General features: G+C 41.3%; 2 protein-coding genes across 4 annotated transcripts; both read left to right on the top strand.

Moving 5' to 3' along the window:
- Window positions 1-574: 574 nt before the first annotated feature.
- Window positions 575-15207, top strand: pacsin2 (protein kinase C and casein kinase substrate in neurons 2). 2 transcript variants are annotated; one of them, XM_042722560.1, is made up of 11 exons: window positions 575-731; window positions 5515-5569; window positions 5646-5802; window positions 8351-8586; window positions 9467-9619; window positions 10131-10306; window positions 10528-10648; window positions 12145-12269; window positions 13578-13748; window positions 14057-14241; window positions 14420-15207. In XM_042722560.1, exons 2-11 carry the CDS (start codon window positions 5516-5518, stop codon window positions 14530-14532), a joined length of 1491 nt encoding a protein of 496 aa, XP_042578494.1. In that variant the 5' UTR covers window positions 575-731; window position 5515; the 3' UTR covers window positions 14533-15207. The 2 variants fall into 2 exon arrangements, with proteins under 2 accessions (XP_042578494.1, XP_042578495.1); XM_042722561.1 differs by lacking the exon at window positions 13578-13748.
- Window positions 15208-15787: 580 nt separating this feature from the next.
- On the top strand, window positions 15788-25802 carry arfgap3 (ADP-ribosylation factor GTPase activating protein 3). 2 transcript variants are annotated; one of them, XM_019079684.2, is made up of 16 exons: window positions 15788-15974; window positions 16425-16543; window positions 18662-18734; window positions 18826-18957; window positions 20742-20822; window positions 20907-20985; window positions 21069-21128; window positions 21213-21259; window positions 22362-22495; window positions 22576-22707; window positions 22811-22921; window positions 23007-23084; window positions 23152-23266; window positions 24865-24952; window positions 25103-25236; window positions 25310-25802. In XM_019079684.2, the coding sequence occupies exons 1-16, from the start codon at window positions 15906-15908 to the stop codon at window positions 25325-25327; spliced, it is 1470 nt and encodes a 489-aa protein (XP_018935229.1). In that variant the 5' UTR covers window positions 15788-15905; the 3' UTR covers window positions 25328-25802. The 2 variants fall into 2 exon arrangements, with proteins under 2 accessions (XP_018935229.1, XP_018935228.1); XM_019079683.2 differs by having other exon boundaries at window positions 15790-15974; window positions 22811-22936.
- The last annotated feature ends 89 nt before the right edge of the window (window positions 25803-25891 follow it).

Genomic DNA, 25891 nt, shown 5'->3' with positions numbered 1-25891 from the left:
ACAACTAACCACACATGCCCCGCTGCTGGACGTGTTGATTTCTGAATAAACCTGATCAATCTTCACCTGCAACTAGCTGCAAAATACCAGTACACCATACCAAATGGTTAATCAATTGTACTGATTTGCTTTATTTCACGTATTCTTCATTGTATATGTTTTCATCTTGTGTACACATTGTGTGTTTTTCTTATTTATTACAGATTTATTGTCTCCTTTATCACTTTGGTGGTTAAGATAACGCCAGGTCAGATTTATTTACATCGTTTCTGTTACTGTTTAAACAAAACTATTTTAAAGTCGCATTATATCAGATTAAAAAAAAAACACCAAAGTGAAGTGTGACGTCAGCTTCAGAGAATACGGGGTTGTTGTTTTTTAAATGAAAAGAGTCTCGGTTTGACATGAAGACATAAAGATATATTTTATTTCTAATTATTTCATATTCGTAATGTGTGTGAACGGGAACTTATTAATTTCCAGGAAATGAAGCTAAATGTCGAATGTGATCGGTGACCGTGTTAAAGAGTGTAATGTATGTTAATGTAATGTATGTCAGTGTAATGGTCTGGTGCAGCTGTGAGTGCAGCGCGAGCGAGCTGCGCGCGCGGCGGGGATGTGACGTCAGAGAGGTGCGCCTCCGCCGCTTTGACTCAGTCAGTCGATGAATATCGATGAAAAGCGGAGAAAGTCACGCTCTCGTCGACAGATTTGGACCGAATCGCACTCAGGTGAGGATGAACCCCGCGCTCGCTGGCACTGAGGGACTGGGGGGACACTCTGCGCACTTCTGGCGCAGTCTGAGGAAACTTTTCTGGACGCGTTTGTCGCTGAGCGCGGACTCCCGCGAGCGATCTATCGCTGGTGACGGATCATCTCTGTCTGCCTAAACATTTATCAATCATGTGGCGCTTTAGGTCTTTAATGTCAGCTTTTAAAGCGGCTTCCGTCTTTCTCGTGACGCTATGAGCCGCGGGACGCGTTGAACGCGCGCGTCGCTCCCCGGATCGCGCTGATTTCTGCTCTCTCTCTCTCTCTCTCTCTCTCTCTCTCTCTCACACACACACAATTTATGTGTTCATCGCTCATAACTCATGTAAAGCACTGTGTGTGTGTGTGTGTGTGTGTGTGTGTGTGTGTGTGTGTGTGTGTGTGTGTGAGAGAGGAAGAGCGCGGCAGGGCGGGGCGCGTTCACTCCCGCGGCTTCTCCTGAGGTCTGCTTGTATACTGCTGATAATCTTAGTCGTGTTTAACTCGGTTAGTTCGGTCTCCTTCAGGTCAGTCCAGAAGTGAGAAGTTACTTACTCTGGGGCTGTTGTCGCTGTGACGTCATATCGCGGCGTGGTGACGTCACGAGTGGAGCCGCCTGCTCCAGTGGCGTCACAGGTGTGTGCACGGATCCAGTCTGACTAACGTGTCACTCACAACATGTTCTGTCATCACTGGCACTTACGAGAGCGCTTTTCAGAGCTATATGTGTGTGTGTGTGTGTGTGTGTGTGTGTGTGTGTGGTGTTGGTGGTGCTGGAGGTTCTGTGTGTGTGTGGTGTTGGAGGTTCTGTGTGTGTGTGTGTGTGTGTGTGTTGGAGGTTCTGTGTGTGTGTGTGTGTGTGTGGTGTTGGTGGTGCTGGAGGTTCTGTGTGTGTGTGTGTGTGTGTGTGTGTGGTGTTGGTGGTGCTGGAGGTTCTGTGTGTGTGTGTGTGTTGGAGGTTCTGTTGTTCCTGGTGTTCATAGGTGTAAGGGGTGTGGTTAAGATGGGGTGAAATGGTGTCGAGCTGTGTTTCTCTGAAGAACACACACTGGTGTGTGATTGACACTCTGGAGATCCCTCGCTGTAGGTGACTGTGTGTACGGGGAAGTCCTCAAAACACAGACTCTGTTGATTTCGTGTGGGGTTTTACGCTGTTTTCAGGAAAAACATCAGTCTAAAAATGTCATGTGGTGTAACCATAGAGTAAAAAGTTCTAAAAAAATGTGTACATTTATGAAAACTACATCAAATCACTTTCTTGAAGTGTTGTAGTTTTTAGGACTTGGTTTTAGTGGTGTGGTATGGACAAACATAATATCTCAGTATTTTCTGTGATTTAATCAGTAAGGGTAATTCGTGTTATTGTGCTGATATCTTAAGGACTGCTGTGGACAGATGACTCCTGAAGTTTTTCATATTCTTCATATTCTGTGTGATGTCACTGATAGAAATGAATCTTTTCCCATAAGTTTACATTTACTTGGACCTTTTATGGGCATTTTTACCTTTATAAAGCCATTTTTCTAAAAGTGTCCATCATCCTTTGAGTCACATTCACATTCAGTTAACTTCTTGTGTTTTGAACGGTTGTAATAAATCAATATTACATTTGAAATCATGGTAATTTTTGGAGAAAAACAGCACTCTGTGTGATGCTGATTAATTATGCAGTGATGAACTAGTCTAGACGTCATCACGTCATGTTTGTGTGCACTAGGTGTGTTTTGTTTGGCTTTTGCAAAATACATGATAATGTCAAATTGCACATCATGAAAACAACCATTACGTTGTTATCGCAGGCGATTTTTTTTTATACTTGGTTTATAAAGATTATTGTTAACTAAGACTAAAACCAAAAATCATTACATGAAAGGAAATAAACTCGACTCAAACCCAGCTTGTTTTGCCAAAAACAGATGATTACCACCAGGTAAATTAAAAGAGACGACACAGCATTTCTGAACAGAAAACACTTTATAGGCCACCATTATTGAACAAAAAAAATAATGTAATTATTAAACTGTTAATGTTTTATGAATTCAATTGATTAGATGTACGTCTAAGTTAATATAATGAAGTCATTAAAATAGAAATCAGAATGATTCAAACACAGTTTAGAAAATACAATAAAACTAATTTCATAAGTATATGATTTATACAACTTTCATAATTTCAGTGAATTAGACATTCGTTTTTAATTTGAAAATACATTTTAACATTGAAATAGAATCCAGGAAAAAATAAAACAGAATTTGGGGGAAAATAAACTGATTTAATTGCGCCCTTAAAAAAATATATATAATTTTTTTAAAGACTTTTAATACTTTTTTTTTTATTCATATAAGTTTCATTATTTCAGTTAATTAGACATTCCTTTCTATTGCTATAATCAAACTTTACTATTACAATTAAATCCAGAAAAATTAATCCACAGGGTTTGGGGGAAAAAATTAAATTCCACTGGGTCCTAAAAATAATGTTTGTTAAACTTTATTAAATTGATGTTGAGTTTCATGATTTCAGTTAATTAGTGATTGTTTAGTGCTAAAGTATTTCTAATACTTCTCCATTTTGTAATGAATTTTTTGGATGCTTTGAGCATTAAACTGTGCTTTGTGATTTGATAGAGCTGTGTTCAGTGTGTAACGACATGAGTGTGTGTGTGTGTGTGTGTGTGTGTGTGTGTGTGAGACTGCATCAGGGAGTTGTTGTTGTTGTTGTTGTTGGATGATAAAGCATGTGTGACTCTGTTCTCGCTCTGTTCAGGGAAACACAATGAAGCTGCAGCTGTGATTGACCAGCAGTTTCTCGCTCGCTCACACACACACACACACACACACACAGCTGATCTGTCAGACGATCAAGACGACACTGACCCGCAAGTTCAGATCTCAGTAGGAGTTTTCCATTGGATTACAGCAGGAAGTAAGCTCTGTGAGCAGTTCTGAGTACAATCAGCAGAAGTGAGAAGCTGAACGTAAGCTGTTAGCGCACTACACAACAGTCACATCAGCAGCTCTCCCAGTCTTTCTCTCCGACAGCCTCTGCCTTTACAGAGCAGCTCAGAGCTGTAATAAAACCACACGGCTCGCTGATTCCATGTCGTAGAGTTAAACAGGGAAATATCAGAGTCTTCACAGCTGTGTGTTCAGATTCTGTCTCTCACACTGACACATCTGATTCTGTTACGCTGCTGGAGTTATTCACTCATGGAAACTGTGTGTGTGTGTGTGTGTGTGTGTGTGTTAAAGCAGCTTACGGCGGCTCAGGAACGCTGCGGGAAGAATGGCAGGAATTTCCATCACTTCCCCGGAAAGAGTGTTGTGTTTACAGCCCTCCTGTTCAGCTGAACTGAAACTCTGGAGGTTTCTCTTCATGTTTTCGGTGCTGAAGGTTAAGAACCTGAAGACTGTGTCCCTCAGTTAATGTGTTGAGATGTTTTCCACGATCGCTGTAGTGATTCACAAGCTCAGTTTAGTGAATTAGCCCTGTGATTCACTAATGAATCTAATGACTCGGAACACTCACTAACTGACTCTTTAAGTGGAATCAGATTTAAACCAGAATTGTTCAGTAGCTTGTTGATTCTCTCTAGATGTGACTAAATAAAGAAGCTGTTCTCTGTTCTTCTAATGCAGTTATGTAGATTCGTCAGCACTTTCATGGCCAGTCTGGTTATAACATGAATGAGCAGCATGTTTAAAGACACCGGGCAGGTAAAAGAGTCAAAGAAAAGGATCAGTTGGTTTTTGTCCACTGAAAATGTGTACAATTGAACTTGCTTTTTTGTAGCCGTATTGAGATCCCAGTATTTCTGGAAATGAGCCATATAGGGCCTTAAAAATGAAGATGCCAAAAGAAAAGTTAGTTTGGAACTAAAATCTAAAAGCATATGAAGATATCTTAAACATTCTTGAAGAAGGGCTGTTTCCTCATTTCCGATCTGTCACCATTGGCACATAATGCAACAAAGATTGCTAAAGTCAACAGATTCGACTAATAGAGCTACTAATCTCTGTGTGAAAGTAACATTATGATGCTGCCATCTTTCTGAAGTCATTTATAACCCCGTGTAATTTATTTTAACCTCCTCTACAAAATACTGCATTACTCCGTAAATAAATATTCATCCATGACATTTAATATTTTGGCTTTCTTCTTCAATTATGTATTTGACCAGAAAAATATGATCAAATCAAAGCTTTCGGCTGGGGACCCCAGGTGGATTTGACATGATACGACCCAGTTTTCATTCATTTTTTTAACATTTGCATTTACACCTTTATTTGGACACTGTTTAATTCCCAAATGTATTATCTTTTTAATATTTTTGTCACTTTTTCATGAAAATGCCTTAACTGTTTGGGTTCAATGAGATGTTTAATGTTTCTGAATGAGTCCCTTGGCTGCATTTATTTGACCAAAAATACAGTAGAAACAGTGAAATATTATTGCAATTTCAAATAGCTTTTTTCTATGTGAATATCTGTTAATTTATTTCTGTGATGTACAGCTGTATTTTCAGCATCATTACTCCAGTCTTCAGTGTCACATGATCTTCAGAAATCATTCTAATATGATGATTTACTGCTCAAGAAACATTTCTGATTATTATCAATGTTGAACACAGTTGTGCTTCTCAGTATGTTTGTGAAAACTGTGATACATTTTATTTTTCAGGATTGTTTGACGAAATCGAAAGAACAGCATGTATTTGACACAGAAATCATTGTGAACATCATCTCCGTGTTTGTTGTGTTTCAGCATGTCAGACTTGACCGACTCTCTGGTGGACGTCTCCAGCGACAGCTTCTGGGAGGTGCGTAGCGCTCGTCTGTGCGTGTTTCTCTGCTAGCGTGGTGTGTTTGTAATGCTCAGGCGTCTCCCTCCGTCAGGTGGGCAACTACAAGCGTGCGGTGAAGCGCGTGGACGATGGGAACCGGCTGTGTAACGACCTGATGAACTGCCTGCACGAGCGCGCACGCATAGAGAAGAGCTACGCCACGCAGCTCACCGAGTGGGCCAAGCGCTGGAGACAGCTGGTGGAGAAAGGTGAACACACACACACACACACACACACTGATCCATCGACAGTCCAGAAAACACCTCACACAGCTGCGTCTGAGGAAGTCAGCGTCGCTATCTTTAGATCACACTAGTCAGGCTGCGGAGTGTAACCTCACTTCCCCTAACACCCTGTAACGGGCTGCTGGCCAGAATGGGGATCTTCTGAGGAAACCGTATATTGTGGAAGTGAAAGCCAAGCTGTGCTTCTCAAGAGGGGAACAGTGATCACACTTACATGACTCTTAGTGTAATATGAGGTCTGTGCGTTTAAAAGCTTAAACTACCACGTACAGCACTGTGAACGTCAAACTACACGCCTTACGAGTCACGACAGGCTCCACTAACTCATTTCAAGCACTGCCAGTCATGTTTTCACTTATTCTTTCTAGAAACATTACCTGATTATGAAGAAGAATCAAATAGTCCACCTCCGAATGTCTCATTCAATCAGATTCTAGAGTCTGAACACTGTTTTGTGATATAAATATGAATGCTTTGAGCTTTCAGTTTATAGATTAAATCATTTATCTGATGTTTTGCTTCGAGTCAGCCAAGATTCACATCAGTAATCAGATAAGATGGAGCACGTTTGACCGGGAGAGTTCACTAATGCTAATACATGGGGCTCGTTGTTCAGTAGTAATGATGTGAATCTTTGAGGGCTTTGCTGCAGATGTTCAGGACAGATCTTTGGCTCTTGTATCAGCGTTGTGTAATGTTCATGCAGATATCATGGCAGTGCTGTTTCCTGATCATGTGCTGTTATCTTGGGTTCATAACATTCCTGTATCCAGCTTGCTCGGTTTGCACTCAGCATTGTTCTTTAGTTCTTCGTGCAGTTTAGGGAAAGATGCTTGCTGTGGTGATTCTTGATAGCGCACACACAGTTGTCTTCTGGTGTTAGCTAAAGACCGTATTTAAATGTAGCCATGGTAGCAGAGAGTCAACACAGAGGTGTTTCCGTTCTGACTGGCTTTCTTTTTTTAATACCTTGTAGCTTACATTGCACTTTTCTGCTCATACTTCAAGCTACTTCAGTCTCTCTGGCGTGGCGTTCTCAAACCAGCGTCAAAAACAAAACTGTGAATTTATTTCAAATCAAAGTTTAAATCAATATCACATGATGATGTTTTAATGGTTCAGCCATAAACAATTTATCAATAATGAAAGTGAAATGCTTCATTTCTACAGGCTGAGGCAAGCCAGATAATACATACAAAATTAACTAATATACACAAAATGTTCAGAACAGGGGTGTCCAGTCAAGTTCATGGAGGGCCAATATCCTGTGTATTTTATTTCCAACCAGCTCCAAAACACCAGCCTGGAAGTTTCTAGTAATTGATTACCTGGTTAAGATGTGTTTGACTGGGGCTGCATTACAGTTACAGGTGCCACAATTACATAATCAAATTTAAAGCGACAACTAATCGATCGAAATCTGCTCATGTTATTCTGCGTGCTTAAGATGTGTTTTGTTCTTTCTTTAGGTTATCTAAAGGGTTCCTCCATTTGTTTTAACTTTAGTTTTAGTATAACATTATAAAACCATGCATATCTTTACTTTTTGTTTATTTAAAGAAGAAACCACTCCAAAGTATATTTAAGATTTGCAGCTTAATACTATAGAAAGCAATACTAATTTTTCAGTTTGAGTGTTTTCAGCTTGTTTATTGGCATGCAGTTCAAACAATGGTATAAACATCATTCATTGTAAATTGTGATAATTGTAATTAATAGTCGCAATCACAATTTCAAGGGAATTATCGACACAGTTTTCGTCATAATTGTGTAGCCCTAGGCTGGAGCTTAACTCTGCAGGACAGTAGTCAAGTTGAGCTTTATTGTCATTCCGCAACATGTGTGAAAATACAGTGGATTGAAATGTCGTATCTCGCAGGACATAAATATAAACATACAACACTAGACATAAGAACAATTTTAGACCTACATAGCTAACTATCTGAAGCAGTAATCTAACTATACATATACTATAAATAGTTGACTATGCATACACATAACCTAGGACAGACTATTCAAGTACTATACGTAATAACTGTACATGATATTGTGCAAAAGAGGTATTTAAGGTTAAGAAGGTAGCCCCCCGGGATCAGGTTTGGACACCCCTGATTTAGAGTGTATGCCTCAGTAGGTTAGTAGTAGCTTGTTATGAGACCTTCATGGTAGCCAAACACTTATTAATGTGTCCAGATGAGTGTAGTGCCCTCCCTTTTGCTTAATCTCAGTTTTGCTCACTTGAGGTTAGGTCATCCACAGCCGGTCCGTCGGGAGTGTTTACAGCACGATGAGAATATCAGAGGGCCCAGGACCGAACCCTGTGGTACACCTGGGAAACTAATGTCTGTCAATGCTGTTTTTGAAAAGTGCTTGTGACCAAGAGATGTTCTTGAGTCTCAAATCAGCTAATTAGGAGCAAACAGGACGACATGTGGATGAAGCAGCACAAAGGCAGCAGTATCATTGGATCGGATCGTCTGAATAAAGATCTTGTCTGTGTGGTCTCCTCTAGGGCCTCAGTATGGGACGGTGGAGCGAGCGTGGTTTGCTCTGATGACCGAGGCCGAGAAGGTGAGCGACCTGCACATGGAGGTGAAGGCTGCACTGACGGGAGAGGACTTGGAGAAAGTCAAGAACTGGCAGAAGGAAGCTTATCACAAACAGATGATTGGTGGCTTCAAGGAGACCAAAGAAGCTGAAGATGGCTTTCGCAAGGCACAGAAACCCTGGGCCAAGAAACTCAAGGAGGTACAAGCACAACAACTCCACACAGTCAGCAAACACAGGCTTAACACTGTCAGGACGCTTCAGGGCATGTGCTACAGTGTGTTCAGCTTATTTGTACAATAAATATGGGTGTGTTCAACTTATTTGTACATGGGACTGTTAGAGACTGATGATAGTACCTCACCCACAACCGATAAACTCAGTTTGCTGGATTATGCTACATTTCATCAATGTAGAATCATTTGAGAAAGATCTGTTAATTAATAAATAGTTATTTTCTTATAATAAATATTACTTATTATAATTTATTAATATTTACTATCCCCACCAACAAACAGCAGGATCATGATCATTGTACTTCTGATTCCTTAAAAAAAATCCTTAAAAAAATCAGTTATTCTGTTTCTTGTTCCTTAAAAGTCTAAGGAATTTCTTATTTCTTATTATTCCTCAACAAATTCCTTAAACATAATTCTAACTCAGATTCCTTAAAAAAAAATCCTTAAAAATGATTCTAATTCTGATCTCTTAAATAAAAATTCTTAAAATATTTATTTAAAAAAATCTTATTTCTTAAAAAACAAGTTAAAGTCTTCTGATTCCTTAAACTATTTGAGTCACTTTGGATAAGAAATGTATGTAAATAATAATCATGAATAATAAATAGGCCTAACCATTACATCTGTAAGTGCGGTCATCAGAACAAAGATGTTCATGGTTATGTTTTTGAGGGCTTGAGTGTAAATTTGCGTTTTATTTGTTCTGTCAAGTGTGCGAGATTGGTGTGGCCCAAAAACATCTGCAAGGTGTCCATCCATGCGTGCCCTCTGTGCTGGTGTTCTCTGATGCATTATGAATACGTTACTGTAGTATGTTTGGCTCACTATAATGATGGCGGCAGGTGGATGCGATGAAGAAGGCCTACCACAACGCCTGTAAGGAGGAGAAAACCGCCACCAGCCGAGAGAATTCAAGCAAGCTGGAGAATAACAACCCAGAGGCCCAGAAGAAGCTGCAGGAGAAAGTGGAGAAGTGCCAGCAGGAAGTTCAGAAGGTCAGTGGTTTCTTCAACCTCAAACCGCCTCTCTCTGATGTTCCTTTAAAACTTCTGTATGCAAATGAGCTCTCTGTTGATTGGCTAGCTGCTTCGCTTGAATTGAGATGTTTGTAAATGTGCACTCTATAGTGTTGTTGCAGTGTTTTCACCAGAGAGGAATTTATGACAAAGTGAAAGTTACTGTATGTTTATATAGAACCACAAAACAAGAGGCATCCTGTTTCTCATCATGTAAGCCTTGAAATATCTCATGTTTGGAGTGGATTGTGGACAAAGCAGGGCTATGACAGGTCTTGTGTTTTCAAGGTGTCTGAAAGCATTAAATAGCATTAAAAACAAAATTGATATACATACGTTATACAATAGCACGTCAATTTAACAACAAAATAAGTCTCATTGTTTTTACACCCAAATAGCTTTAAAAATAGCATTTATTTCAGGTCAGTCGAGCCAATCTGCATACGCAGCTGCAGTGTTTGTGATGGCGTGTGTTTGTGTGGTGTTGCAGACGAAGGAGCGCTACAAGAAGTCTCTGGAGGAGCTGGATAAGGTGACCCCTCAGTACATGGAGAACATGGAGCAGGTGTTCGAACAGTGGCAGCAGTTTGAGGACAAGAGACTGAGCTTCTTCAAAGAGCTGCTGCTGGGCGTCAAGCAGCACCTCGACCTCTCCTCCAATCACAAGTGAGCACCTGACGTCATGTCATCTACATATCTATGCCTGGGTTAAGACCGAAGGGTGGTTTGTCGTCATTTGCATAGAGAAGCACAGGAGCGCTGTTATTGAGACCAGCATGCAAAGCGCTGGGATGAGTCACTCTTCTCATGCAAACCCTCCAGCTGTGATAGTCTGCTAGTTGTTATTCTCACACGACTGACACGTGTTAAACGTCTCTCTCCTTCAGGTACTCGACCGTCTATCACACACTGGAAGACACCATCCAGGCAGCCGATGCACAGGAAGACCTCAAGTGGTTCCGCTCCAACCACGGGCCCGGCATGCCCATGAACTGGCCTCAGTTTGAGGTACGACACACACAGAGAGCTGTAAACAGCTCCAAACACATGTGACTTTCTCCTGCGGATCACAAAACATACAGAGAACGTCAACAGGGCTGACAAACACCAAAAGTGGCACGTAATCACCATAAACGTGTCAGCAACAGTTCATATGACTCATAGTCAGTGTCATATGATGCCTTTTGTGAGGAACAGACTGACATTTAAGACGTTATTCATTCTTTCTGCCGGGATAATGTTATTGACCTTACATAGCTTTAGTCTATCATGAGCACAAATGAAATTTGAGAGCTCTGGTGGAGGGAAAGATTTTCAGTTGACACATGAAAAAAAAGGTCATAATTATCAGATAAATGGTCAAAAGAACAAGTTTAAAAGTCATGAAATACTGTATGTAGTCCTTTTTGTAGAAAAGCTCAATTTAATTATAAAAAGTTGAAATCATGAGATACTGTCATAATTAGCCATAATTATGAGATAAATAGTTGAAAGAATGAGATAAATAGGTAAAAATGTAAATATTTTTAAAAAGTTGAAATCATGAGATACTGTCATAATTATGAGCTAAACAACCAAAAGAGTGAGATATTAAGTCATAATTATAACAAGGCTGAATGTAAATTCTTTAATTTGAAATCATGAGATATTGTCATACTCATAAAACACTAAGCCATAATTATGAGATAAATAATCAAAAGAACAAGATAAAGTCAAAATCATGAAATGTTATTCAGAATTATAAAAAGCGTTGAAATCATACTGTCATGAGAAAAAAGTTGAAATTGAAATCATGATACTGTCATAATTATGAGATACTGTATTGTTGAAAGAATGAGATAAATATTTAAAATCGTGAAATACTAAGACATAACTATAAAAAGCAAAATATAATTTTAAAAACTTGAAATCATGTGTACTGTCATAATTATGAGATACATAGCATAAAAAATGAGATTATCACGAGATAACGTCATAATTATAAAACACTAAGCCATAATTATGAGATAAAAAGTCAAAATCATGAAGTATTAGTTATAATTATAAATGGTGAAATCATTTTGAGTTGAGAAAAGTTGAGATATTGTCATCATTATGAGATACGAAGTCAGAATTATGAGATAAATAGACAAAATCGTGAGATACTGAGTATTAATTATGAAAAAGCTAAATGTAATTAAAAGAGTTGAAATCATGAGGTACTAAAGTTGAAATTGAGAAGTCAAAATCATGAAATACAGTCGTAATTATGAGATACTAAGTCCGTGGTGGAGGGAAAGGTTTTCAGAGTGTAAAGTCCTAAATTTCAGTCTGTTCCTCGCACAAAGCAAGGTATGAATTCACAAGTGTTATAAAGAAAAAATGATTTGATTAATGCTGCTTTTTGTCATTTTGGACTTTGATCTCCATCCACTTTGATTGTGTGAAGCCAGAAGCTTAAAGCTGTTTCACACATTGATCAGAAAAGACAGGAAGGGCTGAAGGGCCGTGTGTTTGTGGTGCAGGAATGGTCCATGGACTTGAACCGAACGCTCACCCGACGAGAAACCAAGAGGAAACACACTGATGGAGTCACTCTGACAGGGATCAGTCAAAGCACAGAGCAGACCTCTAAAACCAGCAGCAGCAGGTGAGCAGAAACACGTCAGGTATCCAGCGAGTGCTCGTGTGTGTGAGTGAGGCAGTGTGCTCGTGTGCAGGCGTGTCACTATAGTGTGTGTACTGGAGTGAATCCTCATCATGATCGAGTCCGTCAGAGCCCAGCACAGACTCGCATGCTCTCTCCTCACTGACTCTGACGTTTGACCTCTGTTTCCTGTTCCTGAGCCACCGCGGCGGGAGCCTCTCCAGGGGCTCGTTTACAGAAACATCCCAACTCAGAATCTCAGAAGTGCAGAGAGAGATGGTTTAAAGTGCTTTCGGGGAAAGAAAGAAATGTGTGGGAGCCCATTTCTGCCACCTAAGCATACATTGGTAAATTGTAATTGTAAATTGAAAAGGTAAAATCATGAGATACTATACCGGGATTTATAAGCTAAAAGAAAAAATGAAATTATGAGTTAAAAAGGTGAAATCCTGAGTTACTGTAATAATTATGAGGGGGAAATCAAAATTACAAGATCATGAAATAATTATGAGAGAGTTGGAATTATGAGATACTAAATCATTATTATGAAATAAAAAGTCAAAATCCTGAGATAATGTCATAATTTTGAGAAATGTTGTAATTATGAGATACTAAGCCATAAAAAGCTGAAATCCTGAGGTACTCTCATAATTGAGGAAACTCAAAACTCAATTATCTCAAAATTATGAGAGAAAAGTCGAAATCATGAGATATTGTCATCATTATGAGAATAAATTCAACTTAAGAGATACTAAATTATATTTATGACATGTCTAAATGGTTTTAGTCTTATTTTTTAACTCAAGCTTGACTTTTCATCTCAATTCTGATTTATCTCATAATTTCAGCTTTTTATCTTATAATTAAGAATAATTTTCATATTAAAGACAGTATCTCATTATTTTGACTTTTTACTACAGGAGGATTTCGACTCTTAACTGTGACTTTTATCGTACCATTTTGATTTAAGTGATTATGAGTTGGTATCTCATAATATGGACTGAAGTCATAATTGTAATTGAGCGAAGCAAGATTAGTTGTTTTCATGAGTCAGATCAGGTGCCCGTGAACCTGAGGCTCAGAGTCAACAAGCGTTTATAAACAAGCGTCATGTGATCGTATTGTGATGAGTGTTAATCTGAACCAGTTCTGTCAGTTGAGCATCTGACACTAGCGCTCTGTCTGTTAGCGCTGGCTCTGGTGGTGTGTGACATGTCATGTGAATAGAGCCGCGTGATTGGCTGAGCCGAGTCGTGTCTGGTGTGATTGGCTGTGTGTGTGTGTGATGTAACACTGTCTCTGTGTTGTTAGCGTGGTTGTGGCCAGTAGCTCAGAAGCAGCATGCTTGAACCCGTTTGATGAGGATGATGAGGATGCCGAGGAGGAGGATGAGGAAGAGCCGGCGGCGGCGGCGGTGGTGGTGGTGGAGCGGCCCAAGAGCAGCCCGGTCGCCGTCAAACGAGAGGAAGTGACCGCACAAACGTTGGTGACCTCACAGCCTCCTCTCTCAGTCTCTGTCTGTCTGTCTGCTTGTGTTTCTGCTGCTGCTGCTGGTTTCTTTCAGGTCCTGTGTGTGTCTCTGCATGGCTTCCGCTGACACACACGTGACCTCACACACTTCACAGCGGCCCACAGCCTCACGTGACACCTGATTACACAGAATGTGATGAGAATCAGACTAGCGGGAGTGTCATGTGCGGTTGAGCCGCTCTGGGTCTGCTGGCGTCTGTCTGCCCCGCTCTGGGTCTGTCTCCTGAGTCTGAAGCGTGTGGTGTTTCCTCTCCTCTCAGCGCTGGTCCTGTAGAGAAGACGACAGCCGACGGCTCCGACGAGGAGGCAGGCAATCCCTTCGCGTCCGCTAACGCTAACGGCAATCCGTTCGAGGACGAGCCGGCTCCAGCGGAGGTGTGTGTGCCGGTGCGCGCCTTATACGACTACGACGGACAGGAGCAGGACGAGCTCAGCTTCAAAGCAGGTACAACTGATTACATTTTCTTTCACTGAATATTGGACTGCTGTCACTTTAAGACCTACCATCCGTCTCCAATGAACTGTTCCGCATGCGTTTTCTCTCTCAGCCGTTTACTTTCATGTACGATTAAATGATGTCCCCAGCAGCACATGTGACTGAGATGATTGTGTTGTGATGTCAGGAGATCAGCTGATGAAGATGAGCGAGGAGGACGAGCAGGGCTGGTGTAAAGGACGCCTGAGCGACGGCACCGTCGGCCTCTACCCCGCCAACTACGTGGAGGACCTGGAGTGACCTCTGAAGCAGCCACACAGTCACACTACAGCTGACTTCATCTATTATAGTCCATCAGAAACAGATGTGCGCTCGGGGTCAGCTGTATTTTAAAGAGATTTTTACCAATGCTGTTTGCTTTTAGGAACACAGTCGATGCGGATGGACATGATTTTATGGCTCTGACCTGTTGAAATGAGCCGGCTCCACCTGACCTCTGACCTCTGCGTCCGGCTGTGTTTGAGGGGGTTTTTAGGGTGGGGATGGGGGTCGGTCAGGTCAGCTGGATCTGGACGTGCACTGGATGACATGCTGTAGAGCGCCTCATATATATAAATATATTACTGTGTGTGTGTGGCTTCATAAACCGGTCCAGAGCACAGATGCTGTGATCACAAAGAGAATGTTAAAGCATATGAATGTTGATGTGTGTAAATATGAATCAGACGCCGAGTCTCGTTTCTCTCAGGTGTCGCGGTGTTAAATACAGTTGCGGATGCAGTTCAGTGTGAGTGTGCTGCCGTGTTTTCTCACAGCTGTTCAGCGCTGAAATGGATCGAACGAGTTGAATATTGCTGTTCACGTCAGGTGGCGCGTTCGGTTTGTGACGTCACATGACAAAACTCAGTTACACCCTTTATTGGAGTTTATTCACTTTTGTATATTGTCAAGCTGACAATAAATGAATTGGTTACATTTCTTGAATTATTCTTTTTCTGTTTAAAACATATATAAATATACACGTATACAAACAACAGTTTCTTTCTTTTAATAATTTCTTTATGTTCGACAACAATCAATATCAAATATACATATAATATATATATACGACAAATAAAAATGATTCATGCATTGTACTTTGCTGCTGTTTTGCATTATGTTTTTATTTTATATAAATATATCAAACATTTGGTTTTACACATAAAAAACAAACAAAAAAATTGTGTGATCAGTTTTTCCATTTCTTGAATTCTTCTTTTGTTTTAAATATAAATTTTTAATGAAATCAAATGTGGTGTGTTCACTTTTTCTATTATAAAGTCAGAATAAGGTTGTTGTTTCATTATACATGTATCTGTGTTACATGCAACATTTTTACACCCATATTTTGACATTTTCACAGAAGTCATTTAAAACATAAGGGTAGACACTTAACTTTTAACTATTAACTTCAATGGGACGTCTCGTCTTTGACCCACATACATGCAACAAAAAATGAAAGTAATTAATTGACTGCATCCTGTTGCTTTGTCCTGCTGTTTGTTTTAGCTCAGTGTGTTTTCCGCCAATCAGCGCCCTCCGTGTGCGTCACGTCACCGCAGGAGGAAGTGCGCTGCCTCGGGAGCGCTTGCAGACTTTCCTCACAGTGAGGTTATTTTCCCGCAGGAGTAAACATGACAGACCCCAGTAAACACGACATCACCGCCGTCCTCAAGCGCCTGCGGTCCGTCCCCGCGAACAAGGTGAGTCCGAGCCCCGCGGGCCGGGAGCCGCGCTGGAGGAGCAGGAACAGGTCTGACACGTCACATGTTTATACCAAACATATGGCAGGTGAAGCTGCTGTTTTTAGACGAATCGTTCATCATTGCTATTATTAAACGAGCTTTATTCCTCAAAACAAATCTCCTGATTCACACTCTGAGTTTGGATTTTCCTGCGAATGTCTCTAAACATGTTTTATAGAAACTAACCTGTTTTATAATTGTACAGAACAGAGCAAAAACTATTCAAATAAGTGGGAAAATGTGTTAAAATGTGTGACTGTGTTGAAAGGTTTCTGTCTATAAATCTGATTAATCATAAGATCATTTGAAGGCGGATAGAATGTTGCCTCAGAAATTTGCCATTAAGTAATATGGTGCAGTTTTTCATAGATGCTGGTTGTATTTATTTGGTATCTTGTATGTTGTCAGGTGTGTTTTGACTGCTCCGTGAAGAACCCCAGCTGGGCGAGCATCACATATGGTGTCTTTCTCTGCATCGACTGCTCAGGGACACACCGCTCACTGGGAGTTCACCTGTCCTTCATCAGGTAAACTTTACACTCAAAACTGTCCTTCATCAGGTAAACTTTACACTTACACACTGTCCTTCATCAGGTGAACTTTACACTTAAACACTGTCCTTGATCAGGTAAACTTTACACTCTTCACCTGTCCTTCATCAGGTAAACTTTACACTTACACACTGTCCTTCATCAGGTAAACTTTACACTTACACACTGTACTTCATCAGGTAAACTTTACACTCACACACTGTCCTTCGTCAGGTAAACTTTACACTCCTTCATCTGGTAAACTTTACACTTACACACTGTCCCTTCATCAGGTAAACTTTACACTCTTCACCTGTCCTTCATTAGGTAAACTTTACACTCAAAACTGTACTTCATCAGATAAACTTTACACTCAAAACTGTACTTCATCAGATAAACTTTACACTCAAACTTATACTTAATCAGGTAAACTTTACACTCTTCACCTGTCCTTCATCAGGTAAACTTTACACTGTCCTTCATCAGGTAAACTTTACACTGTCCTTCATCAGGTAAACTTTACACTCTTCACCTGTCCTTCATCAGGTAAACTTTACACTCAAAACTGTACTTCATCAGATAAACTTTACACTCAAAACTGTACTTCATCAGGTAAACTTTACACTCTCACACTGTCCTTCATCAGGTAAACTTTACACTCACACACTGTCCTTCATCAGGTAAACTATACACTCACACACTGTCCTTCATCAGGTAAACTATACACTCACACACTGTCCTTCATCAGGTAAACTTTACATTCTTGACCTGTCATTCATTGGGTAAACTTTACACTCTTCACCTGTCCTTCATCAGGTAAACTTTACACTCTCACACTGTCCTTGATCAGGTAAACTTTACACTCTCACACTGTACTTCATCAGATAAACTTTACACTCAAACCTGTCCTTCATCAGGTAAACTTTACACTCTCACACTGTCCTTCATCAGGTAAACTTTACACTTTACACTCTCACACTGTCCTTGATCAAGTAAACTTTACACTCTCACACTGTCCTTGATCAGGTAAACTTTACATTCTTGACCTGTCATTCATTGGGTAAACTTTACACTCTAAACTGTACTTCATCAGGTAAACTTTACACTCTTCACCTGTCCTTCATCAGGTAAACTTTACACTTACACACTGTCCTTCATCAGGTAAACTTTACACTCTTCACCTGTCCTTCATTAGGTAAACTTTACACTCAAAACTGTACTTCATCAGATAAACTTTACACTCAAAACTGTACTTCATCAGATAAACTTTACACTCAAACACTGTCCTTCATCAAGTAAACTTTACACTCTCACACTGTCCTTCATCAGGTTAACTTTACACTCTCACACTGTCCTTCATCGGGTAAACTTTACACTGTCCTTCATCAGGTAAACTTTACATTCTTCGCCTGTCCTTCATCTGGTAAACTTTACACTCAAAACTGTACTTCATCAGATAAACTTTACACTCAAAATTGTACTTCATCAGGTAAACTTTACACTCCTTCATCAGGTAAACTTTACACTTACACACTGTACTTCATCAGGTAAACTTTACACTCACACACTGTCCTTGATCAGGTAAACTTTACATTCTTCACCTGTCATTCATTGGGTAAACTTTACACTCTCACACTTTACTTCGTCAGGTAAACTTTACACTCTCACACTGTACTTCATCTGGTAAACTTTACACTCTTCACCTGTCATTCATTGGGTAAACTTTACACTCAAAACTGTACTTCATCTGGTAAACTTTACACTCTCACACTCCGTCAGGTAAACTTTACACTCTCACACTCCTTTGTCAGGTAAACTTGACATAATCCATGCCATATAAACCAAAAATGCCATATAACCCATGAAATTCTACATGAAGCAACAGAAAAAAACGTCTCTTGACAGTCAATTATGATAAAAGCAAGAGGTTTTCACAGTTTTCCCACAGGGGGCGATATCACCTACTAAATGTAGAGGTGCACTTATGTTCAATAAAGCTCCATCAGCGATTGCTGCCTTATGTGGTCGTGGGGTTCACTTACTATTTCACAGCGCTGTCAGTGTTTCTGCAGTGACTCTCGTTGTTGAGATGAGTTCTTCTCACCGCTGTTGCAGGTCCACTGAGCTGGACTCGAACTGGTCCTGGTATCAGCTGCGCTGTATGCAGGTGGGAGGCAATGCCAGCGCGGTGAGTGTCTCTGCTGTCTGTTCTGTCTAATGAAGAAACCAGTGAGTGCTCCACTGATGTATGTAAGGTAATGTGAGTGTGTTCCCTACAGAGTGCCTTCTTCAGTCAGCACGGCTGTACCGCCAGCGCAGCCAACGCCAAATACAACAGCAGAGCAGCGGCGCTGTACCGCGAGAGAATCAAGAGTCTGGCCACGCAGGCCACCCGGCAGCACGGCACAGAGGTCTCACACACACACACTATAACACACACTCACACCGGTGCTCTCAGCAGGGTTCGTACAGACACCACCAAATGAAATTCAAGGACTTTTCAGGCACTACTCTGACTAAAATCAGAGATCACACTGATCAAACAATATAGTTATTATTTTTCAAATTCTAATAAGTAAACTAATAAAACAAAAAAATGCAAAGCGTGCAATGACTGTGGCAACTTTAACATTTGAAAGGACATTATGGCAATCTTTATTCAAACTGAATTTATGAATATATGGTTGACCTGGAGAATGAAAGCTGTATCATGCACTTGGAAAATGATGAGCTATATCACTGCTTCTCTACTCTAGGGGTGTGATAATACACTTAACTCACCAGATGAGACAAAATACAGATACCTGGTTCACTACAACAACACAATGTTTGAATACTATTTTAAAGAAATGTTTAGTGACAAAATATTTGTCTTTTAATTGCAAAAAGCAAAACAATGCAGTTGTATTTTGAAATGTTTTAACTAATCCAGGGCCGTAATGACTATTTTGGTAATCAAGTAATCTACTAATTATTTTGACATGTTATTCTGATATTTTTAGTAATAAAAATAGACCTAAGTGAAAAACAGGCTTTAATATGACTATGTTCATATTCATATATAGTCAATTATAGTTCCTGTCGCAAAGAATAGCCACCCTAAGACTTTAAATGATTACAGACCCATAGCCCTTACATCTCTTGTGATGAAGTGTTTTGAAAAGCTGATCAAGAGAGAACTGTCATCTGTGACAAACTGCCTCCTTGACCCAACACAGTTTGCATAAAGACTAAACAGAGGGGTCCAGGATGCAACTGTAACAGTACTCAACCTCATTCTTAATCACCATGAGGGCAATAGAAATCATGCCAGACTACTGTTAGTGGATTTCTCGTCAGCCTTTAACATCATTCAGCCCCACCTGCTGGTTGAGAAGCGCTTACATCAGTTCAAACTGGAGGCCAACTGGATATTAGATTTCCTCACAAATAGATCCCAGCGAGTGAGAGTAAATGGCCATCTCTCGGACAGGGGTGTGTTCTTCCCCCTTTTATATATTCTGTACACTAATGACTGTCGCTCTGTGATTGAAGACCGATACTTTGTGAAGTTTGCTGATGATACGCTTTAAACTCCCAAAGTTCAGAACCAACAGATATAAACACTTTTTTGTGCCTGCAGCCATTCTGCTTCTCAATTCCATAAAGAACCACAGATAACTTAGTGATTTACTATTTATTGATTGTTTATTGTTTTTATTATTTTAACCATGGCAATTTTTGAATTGGTATTGTGTGTGATTTGCTATACTATCTGCTGCACAACGAATTTCCCCATTGGGGACAAATAAAAGAATTTGAACTTGAACTAATTGGTTCAAATAAAGTATCAAAACCAAGTAATAACATGGTTTTATTTAAAATACATAATGTAATATGCCTATACATAATATAAACATAAACTAAAGTACTTTATGTATTATAACAAATACCTGCAGGGGGCTCTGTATTTATATCAGACGCGCTGCATTGTTAATTTTGTGTGAAAAGAGTGTTTTTATGCAAAACTAAAATTAACATTAACTTCATATATACTGCCTTTTAAAAATTAACAAAAGTACCTTTGAAGTACCCATGAAAACTACCTCAAATTCGGGTATTTGAAGCACTCTAAGCACCTTGTACGAACCCTGTCTCAGAGTCACACCCAGAGCTGGTGACGCTCGCCCGCTCATGTTGTTCTGTGTGTGTTCAGTTATGGCTGGACGGTCAGGCTCCTCTGTCACCCACATCAGCCCTCGACAAACAGGAGGACTTCTTCACCCAGCACACCCAGGTGAGGAACAGCCGCTACATCATTTAATACCTATGCATGGATCATTTATCATATGCCTTTAAAACTGTGTGCGTTTGCCCCCAGACTCCCCTGAAGGAAGCACTCAGTGTCCAGCTGAACACCAGCCAACCACAGAACACCGTTCAGGATAAGAATAATAACGGTATGATGACTGAGGAAGCACAGTGTGCTCCTGTGAGTGTGATGTTTGTGTTTCTGGAAGCTGTTTGTCTCTCTTGAGCGCAGGTGAGAGTGAGGTGGGTCCCAGTGTGGAGCAGCTCAGTGTGTCTCCTTCATCTGCCGCAGGTAAAGCTCATCCTCCTCCTCACCGACACGTACAGCTCAGATCATAACTCAGTGTATGATGAACGTCTGATTCTCCTCTCACAGAGCTGTCCTCTCTGATCAAGAAGAAACCCACCACAGGAAAGAAAGCGGTGAGTTTCCTGCCAGCGCTTCGGGTCAGGGACGTAACACTCAGGATCTGCTCATTTATTATTCAGTAATGCGTCAGAATGCAGTCATACATTGATCTGAATACAAGTCTTTTATGAGCATGTTTTTAACCTCTGTATTAAAATTAATTGTAATATTTTTTGGCGGGTATAAATTCAGATATGTCAGGGTGGTGCGACTCCTGATGTTATAATGAAGAAAGTGAATTACATTTAAATAATTCAGTTCTTAAAAAAATTACCTTATTAATTAGTTTGTCATAATCCTTTATTATTATTTCTTAGAAAACAATATTTTAACAAGCTGTTCATCAGTATTTGAAAAACTTGAGTGATCAGCATGACAGGAAATGATGTCATTGAGTGGACCCCTGCAGACCCTCATGAGTGTGTGTGTGTCAAGTCTCGTGAGAAATGTTTTTATGGTGAGGCAAGGGTAGTTCAAATTGTCATGTGGTGTAAAAAAATGCAATCATTTTTACAGTGAAAAGTATGTTAAAAACATTTTTTGTTATTAATAATTAAGATGAAATTATTTCAATACTTTCTACTCGGTGGTTACACCACATAATATTTTTAAGAGTGAGTGAAATGCAAATTGAAAGTCATGTGGTGCAACCATCATGCAGAGGTCAATAAATCCTTCATTTGATCTTGTGTGAGGTCAGTTCAGGATGTAAAGCGTCATGTGGTGCGACTCTCCAAAAACTTTTTGAATTAATGATATTTGTCTTAAAAAAATCTTTATATCTTGAAAAATAGTTTACAGAAATTTTGAAAGTAATTTAATAATTAAAAGATGTGTCCTCTTAAAAGCATTTAATGTGTTGTGGTTATACCATATGACATTTTTAGAGTCCGTTTAGGTTGGTGCAACAAACTTTTTATGATTTAGAAATGAAATTCCGATATCAGATCCTTTGATCTTGTTTGACGTAACGGTGTCAGTTCAAAACTGTCATGTGGTGCGACTTCAGACACTCAAAACCACATGAAACCATCACGAACCCAAAGAACGTTTCTAAGAGTCTGGCGTGTTTCTGCAGTGTTGAGCTGTTAGTTGTGTGGTTTGTGACTGAATCAGGCGGGCAGCAGGAAGGCGGGTCTGGGCGCTCAGAAGGTCAGCAGTCAGAGCTTCAGTGTGCAGCAGAAGAGAGCTCAGGCCGTAGACCGACTGCAGGAGGAGAGGAGCTCGCAGAAGAGCAGCGCTGAGCCCGAGTGAGTGAGCCACTGCAGGCATCTGCAGGTCCGGACACACGGGCGTCTGCTCACCCTGCGCTCGGTCTGTGTGTGTGCAGAGTGTCGTCTCTGAGCCGCGCGTGCGAGAGTCTGGAGCTGCAGCGGAGGAGAGAGCAGGCCCAGCTGAGCCGTCTGGACAGCAGGAAGCAGGAGCAGGCGGAGCGGCTCGGCATGGGCTTCGGCGGACGCAGGTCAGTGTCTTTGTGAGCTGTAAGACTGGGCGGGGTGTGATATTGACCAATGAGACGTGAGTGTGGGCGGGGCTAAGCGGCCGTCTCCTGCTGTGTTGTCCAGCAGTCTGTCTCACTCGATGACGGAGGACATGCAGATGATCCAGCAGGAGTCTCCGGCTCCCAGCTCCTCCAGCAGGAGCGTGTATGAGGAGGACGAGGAGCAGCAGGACAGGCGCTTCTCCTCCAGGTGACGCTTCCTCCCTGAGCCTCTGTTTGTGTCTCCTGCCGTGTGTTCATCAGCGTGTCTCCTCCCACAGGCTCCTGGATGAAGCCGAGGGATCGCCGGATCGGTTCTTCTCCAAGCAGACCGATGTCTACCTGGACCCCGACGACAGGTCAGGTGAAGGACTGCACCGCTCTGGAAATAACATGTGCTGTTTCTCAGTGTGTCTGTGCTCGCAGGGCCTCCGCCAGGAGGAGGGAGCCACAGGACGTGTCTGACGACGCTCAGAGGAAGTTCGGCGACGCCAGAGCCATTTCATCCGACATGTTCTTCGGGAAGCAGGACCACTCGGAGGTGAAGCGGTGCACACAGACGCCGCTGAGAAACATGAGCTCTGCGCTGCTCAGGGCTCCCGCGGGTCCTTAAAGTCTTACTTTTAGTTGAACGAATTTAAGAACATAAAAAGTCTTAAACTGTACTAGAAATTGTACAAGAATTAAAATGTACAAGAACTGTGAAATGGCTTAAAGGTGCCATGTGTAAAAATTGAGGTAAAAATATCCAAAAAATGACCTACACGCATCAAAAGAATGAGAAGAAATAAGGGCGATGATGTCATTAAAAAAATGTCAAGTTATAGTGCTGCAGAGATATCAACCTTAATTAGCATTAGCATTACTAGCCACGGCCCGACAGGTGTCGTAATACCAGTTTCGGCCATGGGAGGCGATATGCGGGCAACATAACCACCAGCCAACCTGCAATACACGAATAACTCGCACGGCTTGTGGGCGTACTTGAAGCTGATGTCAAGCAACCGCGCTCGGAATCACAAATCAAATCCGATAAGAAAAGGGGCCGAAACAGAGTAAACATCGGCACTGCTTTCCATCGCTGGAGACAACTGATGGACTTGAAAGAAATGAGCTTCGACTCCGAACTTGCACCATTTCTTTTGGATTGGTAAGTAAGATGCTGTTAGTATTTCGCTAGAAGTTTGTTTTATATGTTTGCATATTTTTTTCGGGAAGTTATAACATATAAATGTATCGAAGGCTGTTCGATAAACGTGCTAAAGTTAGCGATGGCTAACCGTAGCTGCGTTTGATAGTAAGCTAGCTGTAACTTACCCACAGATCCGATCCGGTTTTCACCTGTTATCTACCAAAGCCCGTCTCTACCAAGCTGATGCTAAAATGTAACATTACCTAAGAAGCTTGAAATGTCTTCGATGATAATGAACCCGAGAGAGAGAGAGAGCGCGCCCCGGCCGCGCGCGCACTCACTCACTATATTCAGAGCGGTCAAGTTTTTGAAAGCGTGTGAAAAGAGTCAATTGCGTGTGTCTCACGGTGAATGCTTGAGAGTTGGCAGCTCTGGTTACGTTGGTTGGCGCTAGCTTGGTCAACATCAGCTGTCTGATGTTGACCAATGATGTTGACAGAATGCTGTCTGTCAAATTAATTTAATTCAAATAATGTGTATATACAACTCAAAATGTAATATGAACAAAACGAATATGAACATATTCACTGGTAAAGGTGAAGGGGAGTAGCTTGAAGATGTCATGTTTCAAAATCACTTGACATCACCCAACGTTCCTCTGGAGGCAAAACGTCCCCTTAGGCTTCGGCTATGGCTCTAGGGTTGTTGTGAAGGTAGGGGCGGAGCATAGAGACTATGCCGTTTCTCGTTTGTTACTCTAGAGTAGACCAATTCACTTTATTGAGGCATACTGCCCCCATTTGGTATGGAATGTGGAGTATGACTAGATTTTTTTGCCAGACATTACACATGGCTCCTTTAATGTGACGATTAAACTTCGGAAGGCTATGATTTCATCAAATAAATATGAGAGCTGCAAAACACGCGGAGCTGTAAAGTGAACCGGTGGATCGATTAGAAGATAACGCATCCTAAAACAATTACTGTGCGCTGTCTTCTGCTTGCAGTATGAGGTTCGGGCGCGGCTGGAGAACTTCTCGGGCAGTTCAGCGCTCAGCTCAGCCGATCTGTTCGACGAGCAGAAGAAGTCAGCAGGTGCGTGGTGGATCCTGAGCACGCAGGTTATTTATCTGGAGAGCACTTCCTGAAGCTCACATGACCAGTGTGGGCCGTTTTTAGGGAGTAAGTCAGTATTGTAATGCATCAGTTTTAAAAGCGTGTAACTCTGGATGTTGTGTGTCCCAGCGGCGTCCTCCGGCTCCTACAGCTTGAGCAGGGTTCTGCCGGCCGTGCCGGACATGACGCAGTTCAGGAGCGGCGTTCGTTCGGTGGCCGGGAAGCTGTCGGTCATGGCCAGCGGAGTCGTGTCCACCCTGCAGGTCAGTCCCTGCACTTACTCACCCATCACTCTCACAGCATCTGTGTGATGAGCTCTGTGTTTCATCCCTGCAGGAGCGCTACAGCACATGAGTCCTGAGGAGTCCGCTCTACAGTCGTCAGCATCCGTGGGTTTGACTGGATTTGTTGGTTTGATGTCGCAGCTTGAGTTCTGACTGAAACGCGTCGTCGCTTGATCACCTGGGGACCAAAACTCTTGTTTGTTTGAGGTGAAACGCTCAGATTGCACTATCCTTCAGCTGTGTTTGTGTACGGTCATGAAGAAAGAGCACATGGTCACACGCTCGCGTGATGCTGTTCTCAAAGAAAAGCTTTATATGATGTGTAATGTAGCACTGCATATGTGATGAAGATGATGAAGATGATGGGCTCGTTTCACACACTACTAACGTGACAATCGTTCATCTGAAGCCTTGTGCATCTCATTGCCTTATCTGTGTTTGTTTGTGGTATCTATGTGTATCTCGCTTTGTCCTTTCTGAACACAGGGGTCTTTAAACGCGGTGGGTGATGGTTTAACTCAATAAAGATCAGACTTGGTAAGAAACTGAGCCGTGTCTTGTTCGTTAATGACAGACAAACACCATAAGAATTGTTGTAAATTTCAATCTTATCGATATTCTAATGATATATAAA

This window comes from Cyprinus carpio, chromosome B4 (assembly GCF_018340385.1).
Source record: "Cyprinus carpio isolate SPL01 chromosome B4, ASM1834038v1, whole genome shotgun sequence".
Taxonomy (NCBI): domain Eukaryota; kingdom Metazoa; phylum Chordata; class Actinopteri; order Cypriniformes; family Cyprinidae; genus Cyprinus; species Cyprinus carpio.
This window is presented reverse-complemented; position numbering and strand designations above follow the sequence as displayed.